The sequence below is a fragment of the Letharia lupina genome (genome assembly GCF_014066315.1).
Source record: "Letharia lupina isolate WasteWater1 chromosome Unknown contig_5, whole genome shotgun sequence".
Lineage (NCBI taxonomy): Eukaryota > Fungi > Ascomycota > Lecanoromycetes > Lecanorales > Parmeliaceae > Letharia > Letharia lupina.
In genome coordinates this window covers 2189640-2208929 of record NW_023502974.1, presented here as the reverse complement: position 1 = coordinate 2208929, position 19290 = coordinate 2189640, and the positions used below count along the sequence as shown (strand labels likewise).

Genomic DNA, 19290 nt, shown 5'->3' with positions numbered 1-19290 from the left:
AGGCGATATGTTTTCGCTTTCCTTCTCAGTCCTCTCCTAACTGTCTGGTCTCACGGAATTTCGTCTATGTATTGCTCGGATATCTAGCTTCCCTACCCCACCCATTTTGAGCGATTCACCCAGTCGGTCTCGCGAAGTCGAGGACCCTAGGACGTTCCGCCCGGCCTCTCTGTTGCACAAGAAATCCGTCAGACTTTGGCAATATGCTGCATGACGAGAACTGAATGCCTCATCGTTAGGGTCCCCTGCTCCGATGACGTCCTCAATGTCGTCACTCCAAAGCCATCTCAGCTTAACCCAATCCAAAAATAAGATAGGAGCGATCTGCTTCAACGTCTCCTCCCATGAAGTAGATCCAACTGATCTGTTGTCGAGACGCGCGGAACTCATGCTGATTTCCTTCAACGTTGTGCTGTGACGTCTGATGAAATCACTCATAATTTCCTCGGCAGTATGCAAGACCAAAGGCGAAATATAGCCAGATTAGGTAGATTCAGTGTCGCGAATACCTGTCCCGTGCGGGGAAGCGTTCCCCAGTTTGCATCACCAAAACCTGCCCCATCATCAAGCTCCTCATAACACAGAAATGTGAGGTCTAGCAGTCGAAGTCCTGGAGCTGCTCCAATAAAATTGTTGGCTGAAGGAGGCATCAGACCCTGTAGAGAGACTTCAAGGTCGTAAAACCCAACCACAAATTGGACGTCTAAGCTCTCTAGATACCGGAAAGCGGCATGAATATGTGACCGCACACCATGCTCAAATCCTGAAGGACCTTCTTGCTTCCAGAAACTCCGAGGGATCCGACGTAATTCTTTGGTCCGTAGCTGCCTTCGAGCGAGTCCCAGACCGGAGATTAATGGGGCTAGCGGTCGTGCGGTTCCGGGCTGTGTTGATAGGGAAAGGTCAATGAAAGGCGTTGGCAGGAGTGTCTCGGTCTGCAGATCCGACAGTATTGGGACCCAATCCTTCTCATGGCCTGCAATTGAATCGTAAGGCGTGGCTACAGCTCCATTTCGAAATGCTTTCTCAATCGACTCTATTGTTCGCAAGTTTTGCAACATGGGAAGAGCTGCTGACAGTACTATGAGGTCCATCCGGCCATGGAAAAGTGCCCTTTGCGAGGCAAGAAGGCGGCAAAAGTTGGTGTGAGAACGATCCAGGTCCGCCTGCGAGCACTGCCATCGTGCTTCTTCAGGGTTCTTTGCCCGTGTGTCTCCGGTAGTTGCGAGCTCGCGCGTGTCGATAGTCGCTTCCCAGGTCTCGTACTCCGCAAAAATTTCATCGAGGATGTCGCGGTCAAAGTAAAGTGTACGGACATGGAACCGTAGCGTAGGGTGAAATGCTACCTCTGTAGACTTGTCAAAATATCTCGGAATGAATTTGAGGCAAAGTCCTTTCGAACAAGTATTGGGCTGCAACTTGGGCGAAGATAGTGTTGACAAGGCGAATCTTCTTCAGTGACCTGATATCAGAAAGACTGCAGACTTGAGCCATGAGTTCGGGGGGTAAACACTCCATAGTATGGATGTGACTGTGGACTAGCTCCGCCTCGAGACCTGAGACCGAGATCGTGACTCTTCGATGTTAAGGAAAGGGAAGGAAAGGTGTCAGACCTTGTAATTAGAATGTCAATGTCGGAACAGTCTTGTGGGTATCTCAGAGTTGAAAAAGATGAGCTTAGCTTTCGAGACGGAGATTGCCCAGCTGACAAGGTGTCCGCATTTTTCAAGGGTGGAATGATCACTTCACCAGAAAGCAGGCGAAAAGAAGTCCTCACTACTGTGCGTACGTTCCTTGGGTCGATAGGCTTGATTACATGATATTATCAGTCGATGCTTCAACCAAAACTCTGGCGTTCATCGTCACCATCTTTACTGAACGAGCTTACAGCTGAGAGCCAATCATCTCATGACAAATTATCCATCTTATCATTGATCTATGATGGCAAGCGGCTCTGGCTCGAGCGTTTTAATAGATATCTACCTACCTTAGTTGACTCTTCATATCCTAGCGTCGTCAGGAGGAGTAGAAAATGACCGCTCGAGCTCTTGTATGCTTTTGGCAGCAGAACGCACGGACAGAGGCTTGAAGTGCTTTATGCATACCTCACCCAAAGTACAATTCATTGGTGGTGGTGCGCTGTTCGGTGACGGTGAAAGCGGCGACTGTAAAGGCGAGGTTGTACGGTCGTTCCCATGCCAGCGTTGCCAAACGGGAACCCTGAAATTGGTGAAGTCGACTTTTAATTTCGGCCTGCTTGCTATTAATATAACGGCTTAAGAAGTAATTAGACCGCTTTATACACCTTCACTTTCTCCATACCAGGTAAATTCAACGCTTTGTATCAACTGATTGCCTACATATCTATATTCTCGAGCAACGGGCGCTCCAGGCATGCTCCTACAGGTGAGAGTGAGACGGCAGCTTTCTTCCGAGTCTTGATCCTCCAGTCCAGACATGAGCTCGCTCCGCAAGGAGCTCCAAAAGAGGAAGTAGTGTTGCGCGATCTCCTTCTCAGCCTCAAGCTTAGGAGAGTGATGCAAATGTTGCTTCGACAATATGATCGTTCCAACTTCTGCCCATCCTTAGCACTTTGTGTGTTGTTCTCGTCTTTTGGTCTTCGTCACCCCTACACCTCGTAATACGGAGTACATGCCAGCCTTTCGCAGAACCCAAGCTGACCTTGAACATGGCACCATCAGCGAACTCATATCCGACTTTGTGCCCTTGCCCTCGGTGATGGCATCTGGAGACGTGCATCAGATGTCTTCAGCGATATCTAACCCCTTCCGAACCCCGTCACAAGTCTCGCATCTACAAAATGACCCTACCGCCACGCCCTCTCCCACCTCGAATAGCAGATCGTCTCATACCCTCCAACCTACTTCACCAGCGAACGTCCGATCAATACCACACATTGACGGGCCTCATATACATTGGCGAGGTGCCCCACCCCAAGAGCAACAACATATCAACGACGGCAATCACCTCATGCCGCAAGAGTCTCAGTCCGAGGCAATACCTCCACCGTCACCACGCCTTGAGCCTACACACCGCTCAACGTTGTCTCTAAATGGGTCAACGGTCAATTCGCCGAGCCGCATCAAGGTTCGAGATCTCGGCCACATACAAAGCTTCGCCAGTGAGGAAGTCCTTACCCGGTCACGCCACCCATCCAGGCATTCTCTACGAGGGAGGATGGATGGCGGGCAGCAGTACGAGATCAGTGGAATGCCGGTCACAGATGTCATTGAGATGGTAGCCGGACTCTTGACGAAGATCATCACTACAAATGATCGCCAACATGAGAATCTACATCGGAATATACCGCCTCCAGAAGGTACGACGGCGCTCAGTCCGCAAGCTACAAGTGTGCTCGCTTTCCATGGAAAAAATGTACCCAGCATCACCATCGCAAGCTATCTCAGCCGCATCCACAAGTATTGTCCGACTACATACGAAGTCTTTTTGAGTCTGCTGATATATTTCGATCGCATGACGGAAATGGTCAACAGTGGAGCACTGCCTAGATTGCCAGGCGATGGGCAGCATGGCAGGGGCCATTCGAGAGTACCGAGTGGCGTCAGCTCTAACGGCTCGAGCGAGACGGCGGTCAACTCTTCGCCAGGCGGAGCGGGAATCGACTCTTCGCCCAGAGCACCAACCATAGTTTCTCCTCCTGGTTCCGATAGTTCAGACTCTCAGGACTCAACCATGAGGCCTTCGCCCTCGATGCCCTCCGCGATACCTGATTCCGACGCCTACGACCTTTCGCACTATTTTGTGGTGGATAGCTTCAACATACATAGACTCGTCATTGCAGGAGTCACTTGCGCAAGCAAATTCTTCTCCGACGTCTTCTACACGAATTCCAGATATGCCAAGGTGAATTCGCTAATACCTTGTTCCAAAATCCCACTAATGTGTTGCAGGTCGGCGGCCTACCATTAAACGAGCTAAACCACCTGGAATTACAGTTTCTTCTCTTGAATGATTTTCGTCTTTCTGTACCCATAGTCGAACTAGAGGCGTATGGAACCATGCTGGTTGAGTTCTATGCGCGCGAAGTCATTTCTCAACAGCAGCAGGCCAACCATATGGAGGGACTGTACATGCAGACACAAACCCCTACGCCACCACCGTAAAGGATCTTCGACAGAGCGCAATTTTGGGGTTCTAATCTGCGGACATCGCCAACCTGCAGCGAACGCCCCAAGGAGCACGTCTCAACAATCGGCGCCTTTCTTTTCAACAGTATACTTAGATCTCGCATAACGCTACCAGGCGGATACCCATTTCCGTTACCTTTTTTTTGATGAGCCATGACGACTTCCTTTTGGGGTACCTTGATGACCAGAATGAAATGGTGGTATGTTGCATCTTTAGAGGCGTTCAGGCGGTTCATGTCGTGGGAGATGAGATCACGTGTAGTGAGTGAATGACCTACGGATCATTTTCTTGCGATACCTCCTGGTGGCAGATACATCTGTGATTTAATACATCGTTCCCTAAGGATCATCCTCTCCGACGTAGCAAGGGTGCATGCAAGCTCTACAAGGCACTGGCAGACTTGATAACTCAACTGCTGACTGCCAAAGATCCGGGGTAGCTGCCTCCTGGACGGCAGATCACCACACCTGATACAATGCCAAATACAGCTTCTGCGACCATTGTCAAATCCTCTCAAGCAACCCTAAGCAATCTCCTCAACCTCATCCAAAACCTCCTCCATAATCTCCTCAACAACCGCCCCCCCTCCATCCTCCCCATCAGCCTGCTCCTCCTCCTCAACATCCTCCTTCAAACCCAACTCCCTTCTCTCCGCCTTCAATTCCTCCTCTTCCTTCTCCCGCCACGCAAGCCATTCACTCAGAACCCTCCTCCTCTCCTCCACAATCGCCCCCTTCTCTTTATCTTCCTCGATCCGGTCTTGCTCTTCAAAGTCTTTCGAATACTCGCGGAGGTTTTTGCGGATGGTTTTTTGTTCGTCTCGTGATAGAAGGGTGAGAGGGCGAGGGCGCCAGGAGAGTTGCTTGAACTTTTCAATGTGCTCTTCGCGCAAGAGCTCCCCTTTGAAATCGTAGAGGTGGTAGCCGTTTTCCATCTTTGATCATGTCAGCGTCGCGGTAGCTAGACGTAAAAAGAAGAGAGGGGAGGGGAAGAAGTGAGCTTACGGTATGTTTCCAGACACTAGCACTCGTTACGCAGTAGCGACCGGTAGGGTCCCAGTCAACGTCCGTAACTCCGTAATGGTCTCCTGTGTTCATGAGCTGCAAGTTAGCGGTGAGGTCTTTATCGCTCTCGGGCTTCTCGCCCTCGAAGTCTAGATCCCAGAAGTCGAGGTCGAAGCTCTGCTGTGAGTGCACTGTGGCTACAATCACGAAGCGGCCTTTAGGTGACCAGTAGATGGCGTTGCTGTTCTTCTTCTCGATGGTGCGGATGTGTTTGAAGTTTCCTACACCGGCGCCCTTGATCTTTTCGGGACAGAAGAACGATACTGCGGTCTTTGGGGGTACCGCGGTGGTCATGACGACCTCGGCAGTGGTGATGAGAACGAAGCGGTCGCCTTTCGGTTCCCACGCAAAGTTGATGACGGTGTCTTTGATCGAATCGACGACTTCGACGGGGACACCCTTTTCTCGGACACGGAAGATTTCGAGATTGGTCGCCAGTGACTTCTTTGATTTTGAGTGCCTGTCCACTTTGACGCAGACGTAGGCGCCTTGTGATTGCCAGTGGAGCTTGGCATCCGTAACGTTGAAGAGATTTCTTGTCCGTACTATTTCTTTGGACGGTATGCTCATGAGGCCGACTTTAGCAGGGTTGCTGCCGATTTCCGGGGTCCAGAAGCAGAAAAGCTGCTCATATGTCTTTACCGAGTCCCGCTGCGGAAGTGCAGGCGACCATTCGAAGTCCATCACGCCTTCGATTTTGATGGATGTTTTGTCCATGAGAGTCATCTTGGGAAGTTCATAAACAGATATTGATTGACCCTCCAGCATGCGAGCAACGAATTTGTCGTCGGACGACCATTTGAAAGCGGGCCACGGTACCTTCTTCTTGACGGGCTGGCCGGTTTCACTCTCAGGAGGGGTTGGAAGGTCGTGCATCTGGAATGACCGTAGCGGTCTTCCCGTTGCGACGTCCCAGATAATGTAATTCTTCCCATCTTCCTCCTGTGACAAAATCGGGTCGTCTTCTGAAACCTCAATCGGCTTGAAGGACCATGTTGTAATGTATGTCTCCCCGGGCGAGAAGTCGATCAGATTGCACATAGGATGTGGAAACCTCGTCTGCCGTGTCCAATTCGGTCCGCCCCATAACTGTACACCCCGAGCATGCATAGTAGCGAGATATGTGCCCAAAGGCGACCACTGCACATGTGACTCTGTCCAGTGCATCCGATCGACTATATTTTCAGGCGGGTCCTTCTTCTTGTTCCAGAATACCCCAACATTGTCCCCTCGCAACATGACGAATTGATCTCTGCTGTTTGGGTCCCCCAACCACCACCTCAGGTGCTCTTTTTCTGCGAAGTCATCGATCTTAGGTGGTTGGTATTCATCATCGATGCGGCCTTCCCTTCCATATCTTTCCACGTCTGTGATCTTGTTTATCGCGAATGTATGTCTTTTGTCGATGGCGGTACCGTGGAGTTGCTTGGTAGCTGCGATGGCTTGCTGTGGTGTTTGGTATTCGACGAAAGCATAGCTAGACAGATAAGCTCATGTTCCTGCCCCTCAATGGAGGGAGGTCGTACCCTTCCGTCATGCCCTTATTGTTGGTTGGCATGAAGAACCCATCTTCCTTGACTTTTCCCGCCTTGTTCAGCTGCTTCACCAAGAATTTTACCAGCTTCGGTTTGCTGTCTTCCGGGACCACGGGCAGGCCATCGACGACCACGAAGGCATCAAGGCCTTGTTCGAGTCGGACGTCGTATTGTTCCTTGAGATCTGGCAAGGGGACTGATTAGCAGACTGGTGGTTAGAAATGTATAGCGGAGTTTCGCGAACCTGAGAAGTCTATCTCTTCCTCTGAGTCATAGGTACCATTGTCCTCGGTGAGGTTATCAAAGCTAGGTGCCATTTTGTTTGTAGGAAGAAAGGTAGAGGAGCTACGAGTGGGCCTACTTTTGCTGTGGTGTGGTGGTAAAGTTCGAGCCTTGGCACAATATTTCGCTTAACTAAGCCGATCACGCCTAACGCTTTCTGGATGTACCTATGAGTCTTCTTGTCTCTGGTCTGTTAACGTCGCAGCGTTCATATATTGGAGCTTGAGCTTTTGCGTAACTCTTCTCAATCAGAAAGTGAGACTATCACACCCGTTGCTCTGACTCAAGATATGATTCAGAACCCACTGATCGCCAATTGCTTCTTAGCGTATTCACTTTGGGACTAGTCCATTCGGACATAACCGACTTGCCGCCTTCGATCACCGGCGCGTTTTGGGTGCCATCGTCCGTTGCTGATGCAGACCATGGCTTAGCCACGATTCAAAAACCACTCCTCAACGAGCTCTTTGCATACATACTGGGACATTGCGAACTGTTCTGCACTGTTGACTTGCTGGAGGCGCATCAGCCAATCATTTACAGCCAATCACCGCCGGGGCGTTCAGTCTTTCAAAGCTCATTCCTATCGTTCAAACACCCAGTCATGAGGTGACAATTGGAGCTCAGGTCACACTAAAACTAATATCTCTTGCCTCTACACTCAAGATCGAATCAATCTTCGTCAATCCGAGCCCGAATTTGACTATTCTATCTCGCAAATCAATCATCCTCCAAAATGTCTTGTATGTTGCACGCCCGCCTGCCCTCTTCCTTCCCTCCCTCGCCCCTTCAGATCGCGACTCCAGTCAGCTGATACTAGTTGGAAAACAGTACCCACGGAGGTAGAAGCGTCATTCACGACCATTATTGACTCAATCCTTGCCGCAAGTGATCTCGACACAATCTCAGAGAAACGTATTCGCCAAGGTCTCCAGCAGTCTGTCGAATATGATATTACGCCCCAGAAGGTCGGAACTACTATGCCCAAAATAACAAGGGAGACCATTGCTCACATTTCTTACAGACGGCCATCAAAGCCCTCATAATGAGACGCTTCGACAAGTTCGATGAGCAGAGAAAAGCGCCTCCACAGACAAACGGCCACGCCAGCGTCAAAGAGGAATCATCTGCTTCGCCGCAAACTTTTAGCCACACCAGTGTCAAACAGGGCTCACTTGCGTCACAGCAGACCAATGGCCACACCACTGTCAAAGAAAATTCACCTCTGTCGTCGGAGCCTACCCGTAAAGCCACTTCTCAGTCGCCCAAGAAACATAAACAAGAAAGTGACGAGGAGGAGCTCTCGGATGTCAAAAATACTCCCCCTCCTAAGAAGAAGAAGAAAGTAGAGCGCGATAGCGACGCCGCATATGCAGCGAAACTTCAAGCTCAGGAGAACGCTCGCACTAGATCTACAAGAGGTGGAGGGCCAAAAGCACCGCCACCGAAGAAGAACAAGAAGAGCCCGAAAAAAAAGACATCGGCAAAGGTGAAGGCAGAAGATGATAGTGACATTGATGCATCTGGTTCGGACGTGAAGGAGAAAGTCCGGAGCGGTGGATTTCATGCAAGTCTACGGGGCCAACCTGACTTTGATTGCGAGTATTGACTGGCTATAGAAAGAGCTTATGCTATCCCCGCCACTTTCAGCTTTGCTAGACAACGAAATCAAGGTATGTAACCAAGGACGCTATTGCCGAAGCGTTCGAGACTATACTAATGTTCCTTTATAGTTATCTCGGCCTCAGACAGTCAAGCGCATTTGGGCGTACGTGCGGGCTAAGGATCTTCAAGATCCCAGTGACAAGCGAATGATCCGCTGTGATGACGCTCTGAGAGCGGTATTCAAGCAGGACAAGGTGCACATGTTCACGATGAACAAGATCCTGAGTCAGAATCTGTACGTCCCTGACGAGTGAAGATTAATCGACACGACACGCCATGACAATACCTTACGATGGAACGTGGCTTAGCCGATCGTGGCTTAGCGGAACGTGGCTCCTTCATTGTCCGCTTGTTTGAGAAGGGCTTTAAAAAAGGGCGGTTACTGTACAGTCACCCCTTTGAGATGGCAATGCCTGGGTGTACTTCGAGCGCAGGTGTTAGGCGAAGAGACGGCTAGTCGGTGGCCTGTCTATGACTCACTCTACTGAGCATGACTGATCGTTGAATGTATTTGAGGAGACGTAGGAGAAATAGGGCTTGTCAATATGAAGAAACAGAATTTGCAGTATTTTTCCATCTTTTCTGCCCGCGGATGGGAACATGGCCCTGGGAAGGGTTTTCCATGTATTTGCCTTGGCTGCCTCTTCGCCCAGCTCGCTAGAAATCGGCGGAAACGTGCTCAAACCCGTTGTTACCCGATGGCTTTCAACCTTCGACACCATTGCAATTCCTATCCCTCGACTTCCTCGCTACCATCACACCCTTACGCATCATGCCGTCAATAATATCTGACTATTTCACTACGTTGAAAAAAAGCACCACGACGACCTGCCGGACTATAAAAAAGATAGACGCCATGGAATCATCGAAGCCCAATTGGCATTTTTGGGAGTGAATCTGGTGTTTACGCTCTTTCGTGTCTAGAAGGACAATCGATGAGTTGACAACAATAGCTTCCGTTTCCCTGTTCACTAATCGGAAAACTTTAGGACACTTCTTGGAGGCACAAAATACAAGATCCACCAACCTCTCTCTGGATGACAGAAAAGCAGCGTATTTCGTTGGAAGAGCTCAGATCCCACAATCTGAGAACGCTCTCCGCTCTTTACCCCGATGAGCTTCCAATTGGATCGGCGAATCCTGCTCTTCCTCAGCCCCGAAACCGGATGGATAGTGTACCCGACCCCCCTAAGATTTTCTGCCTATAAGTATGTGCGAGGACGCTCTCCTCAGATAGTCAAGAAGCTGTGCTACCCATTATGTTCAAGGCTCTCTGGATGGACTTTCTCACAAGACATAAGCCCTAAGCGGTTGCAAAATTTGAGAAGTCAATCGTGTCACTGCTGCTGTAATGCATGCTTGGGCCTTATACCCCGATCCATCTCTATTTCACAAAATTGGCGACATGGTCATTTACGACTGCGAACGCGGCTCATGGGAAGCCTCCCTGGCATCTCCCATGACCGCACCTTTTGCCACTGTCATACTGCGCCTAGCACGAGTCGGAGTATCACATTATCGATTAGAACGATGAAGACCGTCACGGATGGTTGTGGATCAACTTGCGGGGTAGTTGTGGTGCGGTGACAGAGTCGAGGTAGCACTGCGGCAGACGTTTTCCTTCTAGGCTGCCCGGAGAGGTGTCCGATATTTAGGTCAGATGGGGGGTTCCTGCACTCCATGATCATGGTGCACAACTTACATCTTACGGGTGCCTTTTGTTGTTGCCTCTACTGCAACAGAGCTTTTCGGGATTCGTCAAGACCGGACGTGGCCTAATCAATAATACAATGATCTAGTCTACGCCCTTCGATTTGCCAATCTCTTCGGAAACGTCTCTGGCCTTGCCTATGCCTCAGCTCTGCTCCGAAAATCGGTACGATCACGACAAGATACCACCAGAGCGAGGAGAGTCCTCTCATGCAACAATTCTGCAATGAAGCTTTCGAGCAAGCAACCCTAAGATGACGCGGATAGGCGATGATTGACTGGCTGGGGTTCGACGAAAAAGTTAAAATTCCGGACACGGTTCATACTCCCTGGCATACAGTCCTCCTGGTCCTACATGATAAGCGGGGGACTCGACGAGCCGGGCCACTCTGCTGTCATAATCTCCGCATCCCACAGAAAGTGGGGCAGGTCACGATGATTGGCCAAGGTTGACGAACACAGCGGTCTGTACCACGAGGACTGCTTGCTTTTTAAGATGCCATTCCACATCTCTGCTCCCTTCAGCTCTCTGAACTATTCCTCTGCTTCTGAGACCCTCAGCAGCTCTCATCTACACTACCTTCTGTCCGAAGATTCCCACCGCAGTCTAAATCGCCCACACGACAAGTCATCGCATCTTTTCGAAACCTTTCCACCTTTCGAGAACTTCATCTAGAATTTGCAGCTACAATCGCAAGCTCCTAAAAAGATAAAGTCCACTGGAGTACCTCAGCCCCCGCATCGTTACAACCAGTTCCGTTTCGGTAACCGCTATACCGCTCCTCCGGCTGCATCATAGGAAACCGCGTTTCAAGTAACATACCTCAAATGTCGCAGCATCTCGGACACTCTACATCTCGGAACATGGTGTCTGGAAGACCTAGACCGCCGCCTGAGCTGGCATCGCAGCAACAATATCTCCTAGATCCTCTGCCGGACTCTGGATCTTCTCAATCGTCAGCGCCATTCTCACAATATTCCTTGTCCCAGCCAACTTCACAGTACACTATGGATGGAAACCCACAAGAACCGGCGCTGGCGCCTATGCAATACCCTCCATTCCAGCAATATACAGGTACCCAGGCTGTATATCAAAATTTTCGACCTCCATACCACCTCACAGGGACTACCCCAAACGGTCATCCTGTTTCACATCAGAGATATAGTGAGAGGGACTGCACCACGTCTTTCAGAGGGGCCGGAGGTCCGGTCTTTGGAGACGACTTGCGCAACCACAATGGAGGCAACTCTGGTTGGAGTTCAATGGGTGATTCTAGTCGCCAGAATGTGCGAGGGTCTTTCATAGAGCCTTGCTATCCCAACTCTGATGGAGATGGCTACAGTCAGGCACAACAACACCTCACTGAGCATCGCACCATGGACCAAACAAATGCCTTGACTGGCCGCGATTCATGCAAGGGATTCCCAGTCCAGTATCGAATTGATGCCACAAGCGAAAACTTCGGTATGAGAGTCTCACCCTCTTTTTGTTCAGCCACTGACAATCATGGAGCCGGTGGAGACATTGACAACCAAAACTGCAATTTGGCGACCGCGGATAACAATATCGGTCATGGCAGCCAATGGTCAGACTCACAGGAGATGGGAAACCAAGCAAATCCATCCACGATTCCTCCGTCCGGTATTGACCTATCTCTCATAGATGGATCTTTCTCGGCGAAATACAACTCTTTTTTGGCAGATTTAGCCGAGACGGACCCAGGAGGAAGCGATGCGCAGAACGAAATGCTTCTATGCAATCCTGATCATTTCGATAATAGTTTTCTTAACGGCTCACCAACTTCCACGTTTTCCGGGTCTGGTACTGTATCGAGGAAAGCACGTTCTCGCGCTACATCTAACACTACACCACATTCTCATCGTCGTGGTCGTGGTCGTGATCGTGGTCGTGGTAGCGCTCATCCAGTCTCCTCTGAGCCTTTGGAGACGAGATGCAAAGCATGCGATGACGATCCAGATTGTGAGGACAAACCAGTCTACCGTGGCACTCCCGAAAGTCAGAAGACAAGCCTAGGAAGGCACATGCGTGAGCACCATTCCGATAGCAAAAATTGGTCTTACCAGTGTTTGCTAGATAAGGACGGGTCGGCCTGCAAGAAAGTCATCAGAAAAGCTCGCGGTAGGAGGAAGCATGTGGAAACAGTTCATCCAACAGAGTCCAGGAATTTGCCGCCAAAAGATGCAGCCAAGAGAAATTCCAACGTCAACACCAATGCAATGCTAGATGAGTGGTTTGACAAAATACCACAAGGGAGCAGCCCATGACTTGCAGTCACGGCTTCTATGCGACATGATATGTTGGGCGATGAGGTAAAGCTACCTTGATGTGTTGCTCTGCGAAGGTGTCGGGATAAATTGTGCATGTGGAAAGAGATGATGTTCATGTTCACGGATCGACAGCGCTTCGTTTTTCTGAGTTGATGAAAGAAGAGGTGATCAAGATAGTCTGTCTTTAAGAATTCACCGGAGTCGGGGTATCTATATGTTTTCATTCTGGACTTTAGGCAACCAACGTACAGCCTTGCTTTTGCGTATAAGCATAGTGGTAGACACTATCCGAAAGGCTTCAGCCATTGAGGTCAGCGACTCAGACTTTTCCGAGGAAAGTCATTGGCTGGGGAGCACGTCTTCGGCTAGGCTAGGTTGGTTGGAGGGACTAGGCGAGAGGACTGAGCGAGAGGACTGAGCGAGAGGACTGAGCGAGAGGACTGGCCGAGGGGACTGGACAAAAAGGACTGGCCGAGAGGACTGGACAAAAAGGACTGCCAAGGGGGACTGCCAAGGGGGACTGCCGAGGGGGACTGCCAAGGGGGACTGCCAAGGGGGACTGCCAAGAGGGACTGCCAAGAGGGACTGCCAAGAAATCCTGCCGACGAGTTCGACCAATGAGCAGGACTAAAGGCACTGCCATTGATAGAAGATTATAAAAGTGCTATTTGACACTTTTGTCGTCAAGAAATTACCCTGACCGAAGGATCTCATCAGCACTCTCAGAATCACCGGAACCCCCTTCGCACGCTCGTCAGTCAACCACAACAATCCTCCTTGACCTTTATGGAACGTCTTACCGCCAAAGCTCTGGCGGTAAGATCCAAAGAGAAGAGATCCGCAACCGACGAGTGGAGCAGGAAGCCGGAACGGCATGAAGAATTCGCGGTACGGGGTTCCACGAACCTTTTCCGCCACAACGTGGAGGCTTCTCGGATCGTCCGCTCCTGCATGCGGAAACTTCGCTGAAGACGAGGGCGAAGGACGCAGGAGGAGTGAAGTGACGGTTGGGGTAGATGGATGTTTGAGAGTAGGGAGGGGGGGGGCGTGGGATGTGGACGTAGAGGTACGGGGGTGGATGATACAACGACCGAGCATTTCACACAGTCGGCCTGAGATGACATACCACCGACCTCACTTCGGTTCCGCAAAGGGGGGAAACAGACAGAGAGAGAGAGCAACAACAGCACCTCCCGCGCAATTAGAAACGCCGCCGTTACGAGTCTGCGTCACTGTGCGTACAAAGACAGAGGATCCCACACTCGTATATCAAAGGATCTCGAAACGCCTCCCTGCTCACCAGCTTCCATTAAAAGACCCCCACAACCTCGAATATCTCCTTTATATGGCCCCAATCAAGCCCTGGCTCATTCTCCTCTTGCACCTCCTACGGCTCCAGCTCCTCCTGCTGCAACTCACTTTGGGTCTTAGCGGCGGCAGCCGACGGGGTTTTCCCTCTTCCCAAGACCTTTGTTGAGAGCTGGTCCGTGGTCCTTCGGAGTAGTCGGTATCGCACTTGTGAAAAAGGGTTATGCTATTTGCGGAATCGATCTTTGTGTCCTTTTTTGCTTGGGCGATTCTGTTATGGGTTTCTTTTGACCCAAAAATGATGAGGGTGTCCGCTCTCCTGCCTCGGATATGTTTCACATCGACGGAAGCCGTGTGGAGAGCAGTCTTCCTTGCCGGCAAAAAAAGGGTAGCAAAGGAGGTGCTCGCTGATGAACAAGCTTGATGCATGGAAGGAAGGAAGGAAGGTGGATCCTGCCAGCCTCACGGCAAGATTTGACCGACAGTACGGTCCAGTTACATAAGATAGCTTGGTAGTCTCACCGAAATCAGCATATCGAACAAGGAATGCATGGTTCTGAACTCATTGCCTCAGAACGGCCTCGATCAAATTCTCAGAATTCGGCCCGAGCTCCCATATCTTTACGACTTCCAAACCCTCCTGACCCAGCAGTTCCGTCCACTGGCCCCGATTGCGTTCCATGCTCCCAAACAGCGTCATCATGTGCATATCCCGCAGTCCCAGGTAACTCGACACTCCCGTGTCCGGTAAGACGTCTTCAACGATGAGTAACCTGCTCCGCCCACCGGGGAGCATGGCGGCGACCGTTTGCTTCAGTATGGTCCGGCATTCCGCGTCCGGCCAGTCGTGGAAGATGTGATGGAAGTAGTATGCGCGAGCGCCAATGACGGGTTGGGGATCGAAGAAGTCGTGCGCTATCGGTTCAACCCTTCTCCGTCCCAGGCTCTCCCGGTCGGCTTCGGCCAGCGCGTGCGCTTGGTCTTGCAGTATCAGACGGCCGGGGACGGAAGGGTGCGCGGAGGCGAAGGCCAGCAAGTCTTGACCCCATCCCCCGCCGACGTCGACGAGGAGTACCTCAGCCGAGGCTGGTGGCACGGTCGAGCAGAGATTTGCGACGACCGGATACTTTGTGAACCAGGCGGCGTCGGCGCTGGCGTGGCGCCGATCGACCATGCTGGAGTGGAACGCGCGCGCGCGCTCCGGGTCTTCTTCCAGCCAGGCCCAGAAATCGAGCGGGGTGTTGAAGGCGTGCTGCCAGAGTCCGCTGCCGTCTCGCGTCGGGTTCGCGAAGGAAGTCTGTTCCAGGAACGAGGGGAGTTTGGCGGCGGCGTTGAGGCCGAAATCGAAGCTGGGTCGTCGTTAGCGTCGGCGCAGACGTGGATGGGAGAGGTGGAAATAATAGAAGGACGGACAGAGTGGTTACGTTGTCTCGTAAAGAGGGTCTGGCACGGAGAGCTGATGCGATTCTTCCGGCTCCGTAAAGTTCTACGCCTTTTTCGGTGAAGACCCCCATTGTGCAGAGTACCCTCATGATACGAACTAGAGTGGGATGAGATAACGCTTAGATATTTAAACTGGGAATGAAAGTCAGGCCGTATCAGAACGCTTACCTATGAGCAGGCGATCTGCTCCAGTTGTAGTGGCCAGACCCAACGCGGTCACGTCTTCGTCCTTGATGGCATCTAGAAGGTTCAACTGGACAGCTATTCTCAGGGCAAGGGTTTCGTATGGCTTGGTATAGTCAGTATGGACAATCTCCAGCTCTGTATCGCACGGGGGATGGTGGACGCTCATGGATAGGTAAGGTCAGACTAGACTACAACAAAATACGAATATACATGAGACCATTTGTTCTGACCGACTGCATTCAGACGCCGATCGAGAATGCTTCAAATTTTGAACGTACCTGAAAAGAAAATCTTCTAATAGCCTCGAAAGGCGACTCTAATTCTGCCGTCAACTTTCTACACGTGGCGAGCAATTCGGCTTGTGCGTCTCGGTTCTGATTCTCGTCCTGACAAGCTTTGGCACCCGAATTCACCTGGTCGATCAAAGAGAGCACTTCGGAGGATAGCATGTTGATTGACCATTTATCCCTTTCAGATCAAGAGTCGAATGTGGAGGTGGTACGGGAAATAGAGAAAATGAAAGGAGATCTAAGGCGACAGCTAAACGAGAGTACTGTGTACAGTCGAGCGCGACGGATTGATGTGTGGAAATTGCCCAATGGAAAATGGTTCCTCCAGTGTGTAATGATGTAATGCAAGGTTACGTTGGCTTCAGCAGTGCTGTTCGTGCTTTGAATAGAGACACTCGACGGACGCGAGCCTGTACAATGAGTATAACTGTGATGTCATTTACTGCAAACGTGGGATGTTGAGATTAAAAGCGGTGGAGGGAGTGTGATCCAGATTGTATATGATGATGTAACCTTGCTGCTAAAAGGTAAGCGAGCCACATTTGTTTTGCTGCATGCAGCATGCAGTGGATCAGCATAATACGCTTGATGCGGTATTCGCGCCGACGCAGAAGGTCATCACTGCGCTGAAGCTTTGACTCTAAGACCTGTCGAGCCTGAGCGTGCAGAAGGATGGGTATTGTGGTCGATCAGGTACTCTTCGAAAGTTTCAATCTCGCAGAGCTGCAACTGTCTGTAGCCCAATCTCCTCTGTTCCTTAAATGTAATATCAGGAATTTCGGCAGTGATATTCGATACTCGCCGTGACTTCTTATGTCATTGCGTGCGGCCTGTTCTCGTTGCCGGCCATTTCCCTTACTCAGATGCCACTGTGCGAATCATGGCACCCAGATAGCATTTCTAGGCTTAGGCAGTATGGGCCAAGTATGTTTTTCTACCATACCTGCAAGCCTGTATTCTAATGGGATTTCTGGCAATAGGCTATGTGCAAGAACCTAGTCCAAAAAAGAAATTTAGAGAAGTTGTTGGCAAACTATTTGTCGAGTGCTCGACGATTCAACGCTAGCATACGAGTGAGCTCGCGAAAGGCGTGGAGCGGGCCGGAGCGGAAGATGTCGCCATGCCAGGTATGCAGTGTGGAAGCTGAGAACCAGCGCATGATCTGACTCGTTTCCAAATGGACAGTCTTTGGGGGATCCCGCAATGGCTGAGAAAGGTTTGCTTACGTGTGTTCCTGCTAGCAAGCTAGGGCAGGTAGAATGCATTAAGCCTTACTGTACCGGCGGGTGAACACCTTTGCGTCGTCATTGACGAAGTTATCTGAGGCTCAGCAGAGCCAGTTTGGACCCATTGGTTGACATCCGTCAGTACTGGTCGAGTCGTGGTAGAAATGAGCAACCAAGAGCCGGGCGAAGAGTCCCTTTTCAAGGTCATCGGTAATATAATCATCGTCAATTTGATGGAGACGGTCGCAGAGGGCCAAGTGCTTGCAGAGAAGACTGGATTGAAGATCGGAAACCTACACAGTTGTCTCAGCACGGTATTTGGTGGTCCATACCAAATATACTCGAAGTGTATGAGCTCTGATGATTACTACAGAAACCAGGTGAGAAGATAGTCGACTGCATGCCGACTGAGCATTAATTGTTGTACAGCCTCTTGTTCCAATAAATGAATGCCGAAGGTTAGCTTCGGAGGTACTCGAGCTAGCACACCAATCCGGGACGTCATTGAAGGCATATGAGCAGGCTGCTAAGCATATGGGAATGGTGCAAAGGCGTGCAAAGGCATGCCGGGGCTTCTGGAGACATTTCGGGCATCTATGGGGCAGTGCGACTCGAGAGCGGCCTGATGTTCGAGATTTAAGACGCTTGGTCAAATGTCTTCCAGCTACTGCAGAATTGCTGTATCCGGTCCAAGGCTGGGCATTCCCAAATTCCGCACCAGTGGTTCTTTAATCTCTATCATAAGGGTTTGTGAGAGTCAGTAAGGTGTTCTTTGTATTCGTGTACCAGTTCACCGGCAATAGACCGCCGCGTCAAATTTACGTTTCAGCGTATTCCGTTTCCGTGTAGCCACTCGTGTGGAACCTCCATTCCTATGATGGGACGTAAAGCACTGCATCGCCATCGATACACCACTGAACGATGCGCGCAGAGACCCACCCACAGTATGCTTGTTTGATCACGTTCCCCCTGAAGGACAGGTATGCCGCTTCAGAGACAGGTCAGATGAGTGCATGAGGCGTTTTAGTACGACGCCTTGCAGGCTCCAAGAATCCTAACCACGTAGGTGAGTGGGGATTGCCGTGCAGCTGATAGGAATGACGAACCTGCAGGAGGACTGCATGGTACATGCGTGCTATGTTGTGCCTTGTAAGCACGATGTAGATATTGACCGGAACCTACTCCAGATCCACTATTGGAGTCTCATACGTGTACACCCCACATCGTACATATACATACACCTTCTCAACCCGGGCTATTTTCTGTGACCATCAGATCAATCTACCTGTTCGTATCTACCCGGAAATGCCGGCTACCCGGTGATGCACGATCTGAAATCCGGTAAATCTGGGGGTGAGTTTTGGGGGATACCCCACCAAAAACTCACCCCGAGCCCACCCTAAATCGAAACCCGGGCGACTTCCCCCACCCACCCCGTTGCATCGCGTAGGCTTAAAGAGTTCGGGCAGACTTTATGACTGTCTAGTATAAATTCAACAATACTAGTTCAATTTTTTAAAAATTCTTTAGACTCTAGAAGTCTTTTTTTTACGCTTTATAAATTTAATTCTTTTTATTATACTGTTGTAAAAGAACGAATTATTGAAATTTCGGATTTATCGGATTTTAGACCGTGTATTAATCAAATATGAAAAAAGAAATTCCACCGAAAATGTACTCGTGGATTCCAGAAGTGAGTTACTTGATAGAGCGAGGACACCAATAGATCAAGCGACATGCCGCTGAGTGGAAATATTCATTGGTGTCCTCGCTCTATCAAGTAACTCACTTCTGGAATCCACGAGTAATTTGCCCGGTTCAAAGACCAGGGAAATGCGATTCATGAGTTGAGATAGACGTTTTGCTACAAGCGCACGAGGACCTCATACCTCATGCATTTGGCGATAAGGAAGTTGCGATCCGGGCTCTACGAGTACCGTCTGTTCCTATCGTAACCGTGTCCGTCTTTCCGAAATTCGGCTAATGGCGGCGGTTGCAGAGGTATCTTAATGCCGCTTCCTGCGCTGCCGCTGCGCTTACTTTCATTGAGGACGAAAAGTCAAATCACTGCAGTCTTTAACAACAACCTTCACCAACACCAGAATGAGCCGGCAGTGTCAGA

At 50.4% G+C, this 19290-nt stretch overlaps 7 protein-coding genes across 7 annotated transcripts; 4 read left to right on the top strand and 3 right to left on the bottom strand.

The window, feature by feature from the left end:
• Window positions 1–36: 36 nt before the first annotated feature.
• Window positions 37–1494, bottom strand: HO133_008854 (uncharacterized protein; the record flags this gene model as incomplete). Its single annotated transcript, XM_037299717.1, has 3 exons — window positions 37–399; window positions 510–1368; window positions 1403–1494. The coding sequence occupies 3 exons, from the start codon at window positions 1492–1494 to the stop codon at window positions 37–39; spliced, it is 1314 nt and encodes a 437-aa protein (XP_037155718.1).
• Window positions 1495–2739: 1245 nt separating this feature from the next.
• Window positions 2740–4145, top strand: HO133_008853 (uncharacterized protein; the record flags this gene model as incomplete). Its single annotated transcript, XM_037299716.1, has 2 exons — window positions 2740–3885; window positions 3933–4145. 2 exons carry the CDS (start codon window positions 2740–2742, stop codon window positions 4143–4145), a joined length of 1359 nt encoding a protein of 452 aa, XP_037155717.1.
• A 548-nt stretch (window positions 4146–4693) lies between these two features.
• On the bottom strand, window positions 4694–7086 carry HO133_008852 (uncharacterized protein; the record flags this gene model as incomplete). Its single annotated transcript, XM_037299715.1, has 4 exons — window positions 4694–5104; window positions 5175–6711; window positions 6761–6953; window positions 7014–7086. The coding sequence occupies 4 exons, from the start codon at window positions 7084–7086 to the stop codon at window positions 4694–4696; spliced, it is 2214 nt and encodes a 737-aa protein (XP_037155716.1).
• Window positions 7087–7787: 701 nt separating this feature from the next.
• Window positions 7788–8970, top strand: HO133_008851 (uncharacterized protein; the record flags this gene model as incomplete). The annotated part of the gene is made up of 5 exons (XM_037299714.1): window positions 7788–7794; window positions 7883–8019; window positions 8076–8607; window positions 8711–8724; window positions 8785–8970. 5 exons carry the CDS (start codon window positions 7788–7790, stop codon window positions 8968–8970), a joined length of 876 nt encoding a protein of 291 aa, XP_037155715.1.
• Window positions 8971–11254: 2284 nt separating this feature from the next.
• HO133_008850 (uncharacterized protein) lies at window positions 11255–12712 on the top strand (the record flags this gene model as incomplete). The annotated part of the gene is made up of 1 exon (XM_037299713.1): window positions 11255–12712. The coding sequence occupies one exon, from the start codon at window positions 11255–11257 to the stop codon at window positions 12710–12712; it is 1458 nt and encodes a 485-aa protein (XP_037155714.1).
• A 1873-nt stretch (window positions 12713–14585) lies between these two features.
• Window positions 14586–16101, bottom strand: HO133_008849 (uncharacterized protein; the record flags this gene model as incomplete). The annotated part of the gene is made up of 4 exons (XM_037299712.1): window positions 14586–15372; window positions 15437–15563; window positions 15635–15755; window positions 15931–16101. The coding sequence occupies 4 exons, from the start codon at window positions 16099–16101 to the stop codon at window positions 14586–14588; spliced, it is 1206 nt and encodes a 401-aa protein (XP_037155713.1).
• Window positions 16102–17145: 1044 nt separating this feature from the next.
• Window positions 17146–17586, top strand: HO133_008848 (uncharacterized protein; the record flags this gene model as incomplete). The annotated part of the gene is made up of 3 exons (XM_037299711.1): window positions 17146–17158; window positions 17268–17482; window positions 17542–17586. The coding sequence occupies 3 exons, from the start codon at window positions 17146–17148 to the stop codon at window positions 17584–17586; spliced, it is 273 nt and encodes a 90-aa protein (XP_037155712.1).
• Window positions 17587–19290: the final 1704 nt, after the last annotated feature.